At 45.6% G+C, this 11,324-nt stretch overlaps 1 protein-coding gene across 9 annotated transcripts in view; it reads left to right on the top strand.

Annotated features, from left to right (window-relative positions):
- The first annotated feature begins 1,262 nt into the window (after positions 1 to 1,262).
- PARP6 (poly(ADP-ribose) polymerase family member 6) overlaps positions 1,263 to 11,324 on the top strand; it is a 32,543-nt gene continuing 22,481 nt past the window's right edge. For 4 of the 9 annotated variants that reach the window (XR_005556256.1, XR_005556255.1, XM_039339488.1 and 1 more), the window contains exons 1-6: positions 1,263 to 1,490; positions 4,459 to 4,721; positions 6,577 to 6,654; positions 7,123 to 7,217; positions 8,162 to 8,222; positions 9,787 to 9,877. Coding sequence is in view for 7 of the 9 variants with exons in the window: in XM_039339488.1 (XP_039195422.1) it covers positions 4,719 to 4,721; positions 6,577 to 6,654; positions 7,123 to 7,217; positions 8,162 to 8,222; positions 9,787 to 9,877 (328 nt within the window). In the remaining 2 variants the exon portion in view is untranslated. Of the gene's footprint in view, positions 1,491 to 4,458; positions 4,722 to 6,575; positions 6,713 to 7,122; positions 7,218 to 8,161; positions 8,223 to 9,786; positions 9,878 to 11,324 lie in introns of those variants that run through there. The other 5 variants (XM_039339485.1, XM_039339484.1, XM_039339483.1 and 2 more) reach the window with 2 other exon arrangements.

Raw genomic sequence — 11,324 nt, 5'->3', positions numbered from 1 at the left:
TCTTCAAAATCGTTCCCGAAGCTTCCAACGGCATGAGTAGCTGTCTCTGCTCTTGAGCTTCAAATTCTGGAAAGAAGATTTTGGGAAGGACTAAAGATGTCCTGTCCTTAGTTGCTGTAAGTTTGGGAGCTTAAAAAAAAAAAAGCTCTGGCCTCCAGCCACAGCAGAAGAGAGCAACATAATTAATCTACACCATCCCTGTATGTGAAGCGTTATGTGTCGAACGGCATGAAAAAAAAAGCTACACTATTAAGTCGTCTTAATAGCAGAAGTGATAGCATATTTTATTTGAGGTAACACCTGCCGCAAACATTCAAGCAGAGCAATACAAAAAGATTCAGTTGTTCAGATAACAATGGTGGTAGGAAAAAAAAACCTAATGTATTTGTTTCATACATTTATAAGACTGCAAAACTCAGGTAATGAGTTTCTGAGTTGTGTGCAATGAAAATAACCATTAATAATATACAGCATAATATACTCCTCTTCCTCCTCCCACCCTGCTCTCTTCTAGCACTGATGATATTACTTAATTGGGTAATGACACATCTGCAAGAAAACCACCCAGCTCAAAAACCACCTCCTCCTCCTCCTCCTCCTCCCACTCTACTCTTCTAGCACTGATGATGTTACCTTTAACATAAGGAAGTGTCTGCAAGAAAACAACCAAACTCAAGAGAGCACCAAGGATCCTCCTCCTCCTCCCACCCTACTCTTCTAGCACTGATGATGTTGTCTAGTTGGGTAATGACACATCTGCAAGTAAACACCAAGCGCAGAGAGCACCAAGGACCCCATAGTCTTCTGCCCCCCTCCCTTCTAGCACTGATGATGTTACCTAGTTGGGTAATGAAACGTCTGCAAGAAAACCACCAAGCTCAGAGAGGACCAAGGACCCCTCACCTCAACCCTGAGCTTCAAATATTTTCCTTCTGTGATTGCCCCCCCCCCGGCATTTGTTCAAAGAAAGCGCATCCATGTGCCAGCTCAAAGCCTTGACATCTGTCCTCTTCCTTTGGTGGCACACCTGTGCCAATCCCACCAGGGGACCTGGGAGCCAGCAGGCGAAAAGGGCTGCATTCTGATCAGACTGAGGCCGGCTGGCGCTTTCTTGCGCCACCCATCGTGCGTGCACAGGTCCCGGTGTATGGCTGTCTCCTTCGCCAGCAGACCTTTCCGAAGCACCATTCTGCTGACAGGGAACAATCACGTGACACCCCCCCCCCAGCTCAGAGTTGCACCGAGCATGGGCACAACCATCTGGGCCGCCAGGCTGGTGCTTGTGGAGAACAACAAAGAAAGCTGCAGCCGGTGGAAGGCAAGCCTTTTGTTTCTGCCAAAACTGACAGGGCAGCTTGGGGATTCTCGTGACCCATTTTCTCCTGCAGGGAAGGCTGATCCCACGGTCTCCGTCTGGCGCTCAGCATCTCCTGGCTGGTCCCCCTGGAGCATTCCCGCACAGAGGTCCCTCCATCAGGGTGGCAATAGCTGTGAGTAGGGTGGAAGGGGAGGGTGGTTAGCTCGGATTTGGGGGCCTGCTTGCCTGGGAAGACCGCAGGCTCATGGATCAGTCTGGAAGAAGAGTTGTTGGGGGGGGGGGGTAAATGGCAGGATCCTTAACTACTCCCCCCTCCAATCCGTACATACCGGTAGCAACTCTTTCCCACAACCGTTGCCTCAGCTTTGCTTGTAAAGGTTTGCCTGGGGAGAGGGGAGCCAGGATCTGTTATTGTGAATCTCGCACAAAGGACAGAGGTTGATTTCGTTCATGCACATTCATGCGTACATGTACAGCTTCTTGGGGTTTTAGGAAAGGAGGGGGGGGTGGCCTTCGGTTCTTATGTGTCATAATAAGAGGATTGGGTCCTGCCAGATAGTGACACTCCAGGGATTTGGAAGGCATGTTAGACGCATCACAATTTCTTCCTGATCGCCCGCTAAGGAAGAAACCAGGGCTTTTGAAGAACAGAACAGAAGGTGACATCTGATCATAAGCAGCCCCTGGAGGGCTTTTAAATCCAGATCCTTTCCCTACAACTGGGGTGGGTGAAGGGCTGTGTTGGAAGGAAGGAGTGTCACATCAGGGTTTTGCTGTTTTCTAATAATATTCACTGAAAGTGACTGGTCCTCCCACATAGGGAGGTTGCTGAAGCAGGATATCAAGAGAAAGAAGTGATTTGATTGGGCTATTGAATTATGACAATAAGGAAAGGAAAGAAAGAGAGTTTTAGACATTTCCTGCATCATATACCAACGTGTTTGGATTTTATGACAAGGGAAAGAAATTTGGTTGTTCTAAACCAGGGGGTCTTCAAACTTGGCCCTTTTATGACTTGTGGACTTCAACTTCCAGAATTCCTCAGCCAGCGTGCCTGGCTGAGGAATTCTGGGAGTTGAAGTCCACAAGTCATAAAAGGGCCAAGTTTGAAGACCCCTGTTCTAAACTGAGCCATAAAATGCATTGGTTTTGGGTTAATCCACAGTTTCTCAAACTTGCCGACTGCAAGATCTGTGGACTTCAATTCCCAGCCAGCATGCTGGCTAGGGAATTCTGGGAAACGAAGTTCCTATGTCTTAAAATTGCAAAGTTTGAGAAACACTGGTTTAATTCATTCTCAAACATCGTGCCTCAAATTTTCTTTCCGCTTTTGACTCTGTGTCCATTTTACTTTGTTTTTTTATATTACCCTTGCTCTAAAAATGGATGCAAAATATAAATTATAAATCTAAAAGATAAAAATAAACGGAAAAACAGTTTGGACATTATGGAAGAGTCATACACAACCCAAGTCAGTTGATATGGGGGAAAGGACTAAGAATGGACCAGAAATATCCTGCAAAACCCTTTAATAGCAACTGACTTCTCTGCATTTTCAAACGAGTACCCATATTGTAACACTTTTCTTTCCCTAGCCTACTGAGGTTGCTCCCACAAGGAACCTTTGGAGTCTAGGAAGACAAGAACCAATACGTGGCTTCCTTTTCTGAAAAAAAAAAAAATGTAACAACACCAGCGAAGCCATTTCATAGTGTGAGACTTGCTTTGAGGGAAAAAAGGAAGAAATAGAAATAAATGGATAGAAATATATGTATAGACATGTATATACATAACTCCCTTCTTTCTCTCTCTCTTTCTTTCCTCTCTTTCTAGCTTCTATATCTATGTATCTTATGGCAACTTAGAAGATCAATCTTTTCTCTCTCTCTCTTCTGTCTAGCTCCATCTCTATTCTATTGTCTTTCTATCATCTATCTTCTGTTTAATCCACCCTTTCTATCATTTATCTTCTCATTTATCTCTCTCTGATCTATTTATCTATCCATCCATCCATCCATCCATCCATCCAGTGCTTTTTTTCTAAAAAAAAAAAAAAAAAGGTGCCGGAACTCACACATGTCATACAACCCGCCTTGCCTACCCTACAAGGTTCCATCCAAAAAAGGTGCCGGAACTCCATTCTGGGCGTTCTATGAGAAAAAAAGCCCTGCATCTATCTATCTATCATTTGTGGCATCCATGCATTCATCTCTCTCTCTATCTATTTATCTCTTTATCTATCTATTGTTTGCTTATCTCTATTGAGTATCTATCTGTCTGTCTATCTATCGTTTGTTGCATCCATCCATCCATCGTTCGTGGCATCCATGCATTCATCTCTCTCTCTCTCTTCTTTGTCTATTTATCTCTTTATTGAGTGTCTATATCTTTTATCTATTGTTTGCTTATCTCTATTGAGTATCTTGTATCTATCTATCGTTTGTTGCCATCCATCCATCGTTCGTGGCATCCATGCATTCATCTCTCTCTCTCTCTTCTTTGTCTATTTATCTCTTTATTGAGTGTCTATATCTTTTATCTATTGTTTGCTTATCTCTATTGAGTATCTGTGTATCTATCTATCGTTTGTTGCATCTATCTATCTATCTATCTATCTATCTATCTATCTATCTACCTACCCATCTATCTATCTATATGTCTGTCTTCTGTCTGTCTACCTACCTATCCACCTACCTACCTACCTACCTACCTACCCAGCTATCTATCTATCTATCTATCTATCTATCTATCTATCTATCTATCTATTTTCTACCTACCTACCTATCTATCTATCCACCTACCTACCTATCCACCTACCTACCTACCTACCCAGCTATCTATCTATCTATCTATCTGTCTGTCTCCGTCTCCGTCTATCTATCTATCTATCTATCTATCTATCTATCTATCTATCTATCTGTCTGTGTGTCTGTCTGTTCCATCCATCCATCCATCCCTCCATCCATCCTTTACAAAAAAGCCCAAGATTAACCCTGAAAGGCTCAGGAAAAGGAATGAATTCAGGGCAAGGCAGCTCCTCCCAGCTCCAGATGAGATGGGACTACAGCTCCCATGCGCCCCGGCAGCAAGCCACCCAAGCCTCCTGGGTTTCCCCTTATCGCTCTTTTTTTTTTCCCCAGGAGGCGGAGTTTCCCCGGACCAATGAGGAGACGCTGACGTCACCACCGCCGCGCCGCCGCCGCCGCCGCCGCTTCCTCGCGGACGGAGCCTTGGTTGCCGGGGCGACGGAGGAGTCGGCCGCCCGGCCTGACCCCGAGGCCTCCTCTCCCCGCGCCCGGCCCGGATGCCCGTCTGGCAGCTCGCAGGCTGGCGGCTGGTGGCATGGAGGGGCGAGGCCCGGCCCTGAGCGGAAAGCAGCGCCTCTGAACCCGCCAGGCAAATGGTGAGCGGCGGAAGAGGGCTGGCGGGGGCGGAGGGGAAGGGGCGGCGGCGGGGCGGAGGGGAAGGGGCTCGCTCTGCCCTCCCTCTCTCCCCTTCCTCTGGGCCGGGGCTGGGCCCTGGGGAGGCGGCTGCGGCCGGTGTGGGAGGAGGGGGAGGAGAGGCGCCCCTCTGGAAGGGCGGCTCTGGGCTGCAGAACCCCGAGGCTCCGCTAGGGGGCCGGGGCTGGTGTCTCTTTGCTGCCCTCTCGTGCCCTTCGCGAGCATTGCAGCCCAGGCGGGTTGCGCCTTGCCCTGCCGTTCTTTGCCCAGGCTGCTTCTCTTGGGGCAGCAGCGCTGACTGGGACCCCCGTTGCAGACCCTCTGCGGCAGCCCGAGTCTCAGGAGAGGGTTTTCTGCCACCCTCCTGGGTTCAAATCCAACCAGAAGTTCTGTGTGTGTGTGTGTGTGTGTGTGTGTGTGTGTGTGTGTGTGTATGGGGGGGGGGAAGGCATCCCTGGAAAAGGATGCCTTTTGTGTTCCTGGAGGGTGGAACTTAAAGGAAGAAGCCTTTGAACGGCCCCCTCCAGGGATGGCATCTTGGCATTGTTGTTATTATGGTTAATCTTCAATTCGATTCACAGTCTGGGTTGGTAAAAACTGAGATGTTGTTGTTGTTGTTGTTGTTATTATTATCTTCAATTCAGTTCACAGTCTGGGGCTGGTAAAACGTAACAATTCAATAGTAATAACAATAATGTACTCAGATGCAACCTTAACAGTTAAGGTTGCATCTGAGTACATTATTATTGTTGTTATTGATCTAATCTTCAGTTCACAATCTGGGTCTATAAACACTTAACAGTTCAAGTCCTAACTAAGGGCCTAAGGGTTGTTAAGGTAGCATCTGAGTATAAAGGCAGTTCCGAGTAAATTGGTGTTTTTTGTTTTTTTTTGCAAAGTCAGAATATTCAGGTCTAATTTAAAGTTCAAAATTTCCACCATCTAGGCAGCCCTTTGGGTGTTGTTCCAAGGATCCCTGTTACTATTGAGACAACCATTGATTTATTCCTGTATGGTCACTCAGATTTGAAATGTGCAAATTGTGATAGTTGGGTTTTTTTCCCTATCTCTTTCCCTTCAATTCGTACAGCATCTGGTATTTCAATATTAATGAACCAGACTTTTTTTTCTTTTCCACGGTAGTGATGTCAGGTGTGTTGTGGGCCAAATGTCTGTCTGTTTGGATCCGAAAGTCCCACAGGATTATTATTATTATCATTATTATTATTATTATTATTATTATTATTATTATTATTATTATTATTATTTCCAGCCCTTTTTGTTTACATGTGTGTGTATAAATTATACATTTTATTTATAAATCAAATATTTATTATAAATATGTTATTTATAAATTAATATATACATAAAATTATATATTTGTGTGTGTGTGTGTGTGTGTGTGTGTGTGTGTGTGTGTGAGATAGCTCATGACATAGTGGTTAGTGATGGTGATTCCTGGTTAACTGTTTGTGTGTAACCAGAAGAAGGATCTCTCATTGAGGAATATGAAATTTCTGATTCCACAGATGGAAAAACAAGCGGGAAGGAAAGTAGAAGAGAGATGGGGAAATATGCCTATATATATATATATATATATATATATATATATATATATATATATGTGCAGATTTAAGATAATTTAACATGTTGCTGAGTTCATTGCTGAGGATTAACAATATTTTTTGTAGTTGTTGAAAAACCTAAAAAAAAAAGCCCAAATATGAAAGGCTTCTGTGATTTGGGATATGCGGTATTAGCTGGGGTGAATATGTCGATTTTCCAGCTATAAAACTAGGTACCTTTCTTGTCTTTTAGGACATCAAAGGCCAGTACTGGACTGATGATGATTCTGATGGAGAAAATGAATCCGAGGAATTTTTATATGGAGTACAGGTCAGGCCCTTGTGACCTCTGAAAGGTCAAGATGATGAGTTATGGTGACTTACTTAAGGTGGGAGTAAGTAGGATTTCCTAGAAACCATGGGACAGCATAAAACCGCTCTCGCTCTAATAAAATAACAACCATTCTATAGCCTACCTTGATTATTGGATTCCCCAACGCAGAGCCCTCTTTTTCAAAGGCTGGGCTTCTCTGACTTGGAATAACTAGAAATAATGTTAATCACGTTACAATGACATCTCGCCATGAATCCTGATTAAATGCCTAAGGACCTGGCATCTCACTGCCTTTGCTCTTGTCAGTTTATGCTAAGCCACGATGTCTTTAGATCGACTTTTGGCTTAGCCCTCTGGGTGAACCAAGCATTGTGGTTCACCCACCCAACTACGCCTAATGTCATGTACGAACCTGCCAATGTTTCTGGATATGACTCCGTAATGGTTTCCTTCGTCGTCCTGCAGGGAACCTGTGCCGCAGACCTGTATCGACACCCTCAGCTGGATGTGGACATTGAAGCCGTGAAAGAACTGTACAGTGAGAATTCTGTATCTGTCCGGTAAGCCCTGCCCTGCAGACAAGACAAGAAAAACAAGGCTTGCTTTGAGGTTCGAGCATTCGTGAACATGCGTGCGCCGATTAACGCAAAGCTAAGTTTAAATACGTGCATTTCCAGTCTAAATATAGTTCCTTGGAGAAGCAATAAAATCTCAGGTGATTTGCAGGACAATGTTCTCTCTCTCTTTCTCTCTTTCTCTGTCTGTGATGTGTGTGTGTGTGTGTATTTGTGAGCTGTTTGTGCCCGGAGGACAAGTTGCTTCTTTTCTTGCCTTCTGAAGCAGAAGCAGCAATTATTAGATAGCAGCAGCAGAAATGTTAAGGTCAGAGAAATCAACCAGGGAGGGTTTTAGTGAAGCGTATCAAAGCCAAGGGAGGGTGGGGGGGATGAGGGCAGCTAAGCTGCAGAGCTGGGAAGGAGCAGAAACCCTCCTGAAAGGAGTAGCTTTGTGCAGGAGGCCTGGGTGGGTGGACTGGAGCTTTCAGTCGAAGCTGGAGCTGTGGGCGAAAATCTTCCTAAAAGGGATAATATTACCCTTGCCTTTTCCCCTTCTCATTTCCCCTTTTCTTCCCTTTCCCCCTTGCCTTCTTTTTCCCCCTTTCCCTCCCCTTCCCTCTTTCCCTTCCCATTCTCCCCTCCCCTTCCCTTTTCCCTTCCCCTTCCCTTTCCCCTCCCCTTCCCTTCTCTTTTCCCTCCCCTGCCCTATTTTTTGCAGCAGTTACAAGAGCAACGATAAATTTACCACTTATTCCTGTGTTTACAGTGTAACTCTCTCCTCTCTATAATCTTTCCCATCCAAACCATTTAAGCCATCAATCATATCAGGGGAGAATCTTTTGTGGGTCAGCCAGGTTCTTCTCCGGCCTCTGCCCCATTGCTTTTGGCTTGCCTTGCTTCCTCGTCACACAGGAGGCCTCTTCCTAACCTCCCTTTTCCCCCTGTAGGGAATATGGGACCATCGATGACGTGGACATTGACCTGCACATCAACATCGGCTTCCTAGATGTAAGTCGCAGGGCACGCTGGTGCGTTTCTTGTGCTGAAGGGATGGAGGTTGGCAAAGGGCTGCCATTTTTCATCTTTGCCGATTTCTTTCTGCCCCTGCTGGGTATTCTTCAGTCACAAGCAGAGAATAACATTCTTGCTATTCCCTGTGCAAGCATGAAGCAAGATGGAGTAAAGTAGTGGCTGAAATCAGAAGTGGACAGTATGGCGGCGGTATGTAGCAAGTGGTCTGTGGAGCCCTTGGTGCTTTCTGAGCTTGGTTTGTTTTTTTTCTTGCAGACGCTTTCATTACACAATTTTACATATCCCCCCCCTTTCTAGCACTGATGATGTTCCCTAGTTGGGTAATGAAACGCTGCAAGAAAACAGACAAGCTCAGGGAGATCCAAGGACCTCATAATCCTCCTCCTCCTTCACCAAAGACCCCACTCCCTACTAACACTGATGAGATTACCTAGTTGGGTAGTGAAACGTCTGCAAGAAAACAGCCAAGCTCAGAGAACACCGAGGTCTCCACAGTTCGATCCTGAGCTGCAAACCTTCTCTTCCATTGGCTCCTCAAAGACCCCGAGTTAGCACTGCTGAAACTTGCCAATTTTTGCCCAGAGAAACACCTACTGCAGTGATGGCGAACCTTTTAGAGACCGAGTGCCCAAACTGCAACCCAAAACCCACTTATGTATCGTCGGGTGCCAGGTGGGCATGGCCCATTGGCTGGGCATGGCCCATTGGCTGGACGTGTCCGCAGTGGGACTAAAACTGGGTGGGACTAAAACGTTCAATCAATCAATTCCAACTTTGCGAGATCTTTTTTTTCCCCCGCAAGAAGTTGAAATTGATTGATTGGTTGAGCCTTTTTTTTTTTTGCACACGGCGGAGGCCTAAAGCGAAAAGGTTTTATAAAACTCAGCTGAACGCCTAGGACTGGGGCGATGGTGTGCGTGCCCACAGAGAGGGCTCTGAGTGCCACCTGTGGCATGCGTGCCATAGGCTTGCCACCACGGTGTCAGAATCTAATTATATTTCATCTCTAGTTATCGACTATGGAAAACCCCATTTCTGCCCTCTCTGGATTCTGTCATACGATGAAGGGAAGGGGGGTGAACAAAGGGGCTTTATGGCCCTCACTTCTTTCAGTACACTTCAAAGAGACTGGGTGGATACCACCAAAAGGACTAACCATAACAATGGGGCCATCAGCTTTCATGTACTCCTCTCTGAAGTCTCCCTTCCACTGGCAGTGAGGGAAAAGGGGGTGGAAATGTAACGCCTGGGATAGTCGCTGGAAAGATGGTGGGGTGGGGCTGCTGGGGACTCCTTAAAACCTTGAACCGTAGGACTTGGGCCCTAGGTCCTGTCTAGAACGCCTGCAACCATTTTCTCTTAATAAAGGATGCCTGTTGGAAGAAATATTCCAAGAGTTCTGTCTTCTTAAGATGTAAAGTGGGGTGGGTCTTTACACACGGACTTAGTGTATTTAGTCTGGAATTGCTCTGTCTCTCATCAAAACAAATAAATGAGGAAATAACCCCCCTCCCTCCACGTTTATTGTTTCTTATTGTAGGAGGAAGTTGCCACAGCTTGGAAGGTCCTACGGACCGAGCCCATTGTTCTCCGACTGCGGTTCTCCCTTTCCCAGTATCTGGATGGCCCCGGTGAGTAACATGTGTCAACACTGCTAACATTGGATGTTCTTGCTCTGACAACGTATGGAGATGCAGCCTTTTTCTTTCTTATGCTTTACTCTTAGAATTAGATGATGCTGTGGGAGGAGGCGGAATGTGGTGGGAGTTAGTTAGACATCACGATACTGTACTAGTGTGTGAATTCAGAGCTTAAAATAAGAGATGAAAAGAATTGGCGGGTTAGAGAACAGGAGGGAAAGCCTGCCATTCAAGCTAATTGGAGAATGGGATTTATGACTGTTAATTGGAGGAGGGAATTGTGCTTTGATACTATCTGCTCAGGGGAGGGGAATTTAGACTTCGGTTTCGACCATGTACGTGCCGAGGCTGTGCAACTTGAATAAAGATTCTTTAAGGTAAACTATGCCTCGAAGTTCTTTGAAGAGCTTCATCTGTCGGAACCATGACAACATGCCTCTTGAGGAGACACGGAAGGAGCGTTCAAGATTCTCAGCCTTTTTTGCTCGTTGACCATTTGGTCAAGACGATGGGTCCTATCACATCTTAGCCGTTCATTATCTGACGTGTGCTTTATTTGAGGAATGCATGTTCGATCCTTAAGTTGCCATTGTAGGTAGCCCTTTACTTAAAACCATTGGTTTAGTAACTGTTTGAAGTTACAACGGCACTGAAAACAATCCTGGGGTCATGTGATCCCCTTTCCTCCCCCCTTCTGACCCACCAAGTCGAACGGAGGAAGCCAAATTCACTTAGGAGCCGTGTTACTCATTTAACAACTGCAGTGATTCCACTTAACAACCGTGTCAAGAAAGGTTGTCAAATGAGGCCCTTAACAACTGGCTCACTTAACAGTGGATACATGTTGGGCTCAGTTGTGATTGTGCGTAAAGGACCAGCTGTGGACATAATGTTATTTATACGGTTTGTCTTCTGAGCTGAAGTGCGATTGGCCAGCTGACGGTGAGATGAATGAATGAATGAATGAGGGAATAAATAAATGATAAACCTTTGTTTTGTACAGCTTTTTCACTGTCACGTTTCATCAGCTTCTTTACTGAGTTGGCTCCTGCTGACACGCAACGCTAAAATTTTAATTGCTGGCTCCTTGGTTTAAGAAACCCCTGAAGGGTCTTCTTACGCTAAGTCAGGGGTTGATAACATTGGGTTGGGGTCAGCCTCTCATTTGTGAGCCTTGGAATGGCAATACACTTTGGGGGTGCATGCGGGGCGGGGCTGGTGGTGTAAGTTCTACTCCTCTTTACGTCTCCTAACAGTAGGGAAAGAGAACTCTGCTAATCTATCATAGAATCTAAACAGCTTATGTAATGATGTAATGTAACATAAGGCAGATGATGCAATGATACAAATGACTCAGCAGGGTCTATGTCCCTTTAAGAGCAAGCAGGGTCTGTGTCCCTTTAAGAGCCTGAGTATAAAAGGGAGTGCTTTGCTGGAG

This window comes from Crotalus tigris, unplaced genomic scaffold (genome assembly GCF_016545835.1).
Source record: "Crotalus tigris isolate CLP2741 ecotype Arizona unplaced genomic scaffold, ASM1654583v1 scf7180000017735.2152567, whole genome shotgun sequence".
Taxonomy (NCBI): domain Eukaryota; kingdom Metazoa; phylum Chordata; class Lepidosauria; order Squamata; family Viperidae; genus Crotalus; species Crotalus tigris.
This window is presented reverse-complemented; position numbering and strand designations above follow the sequence as displayed.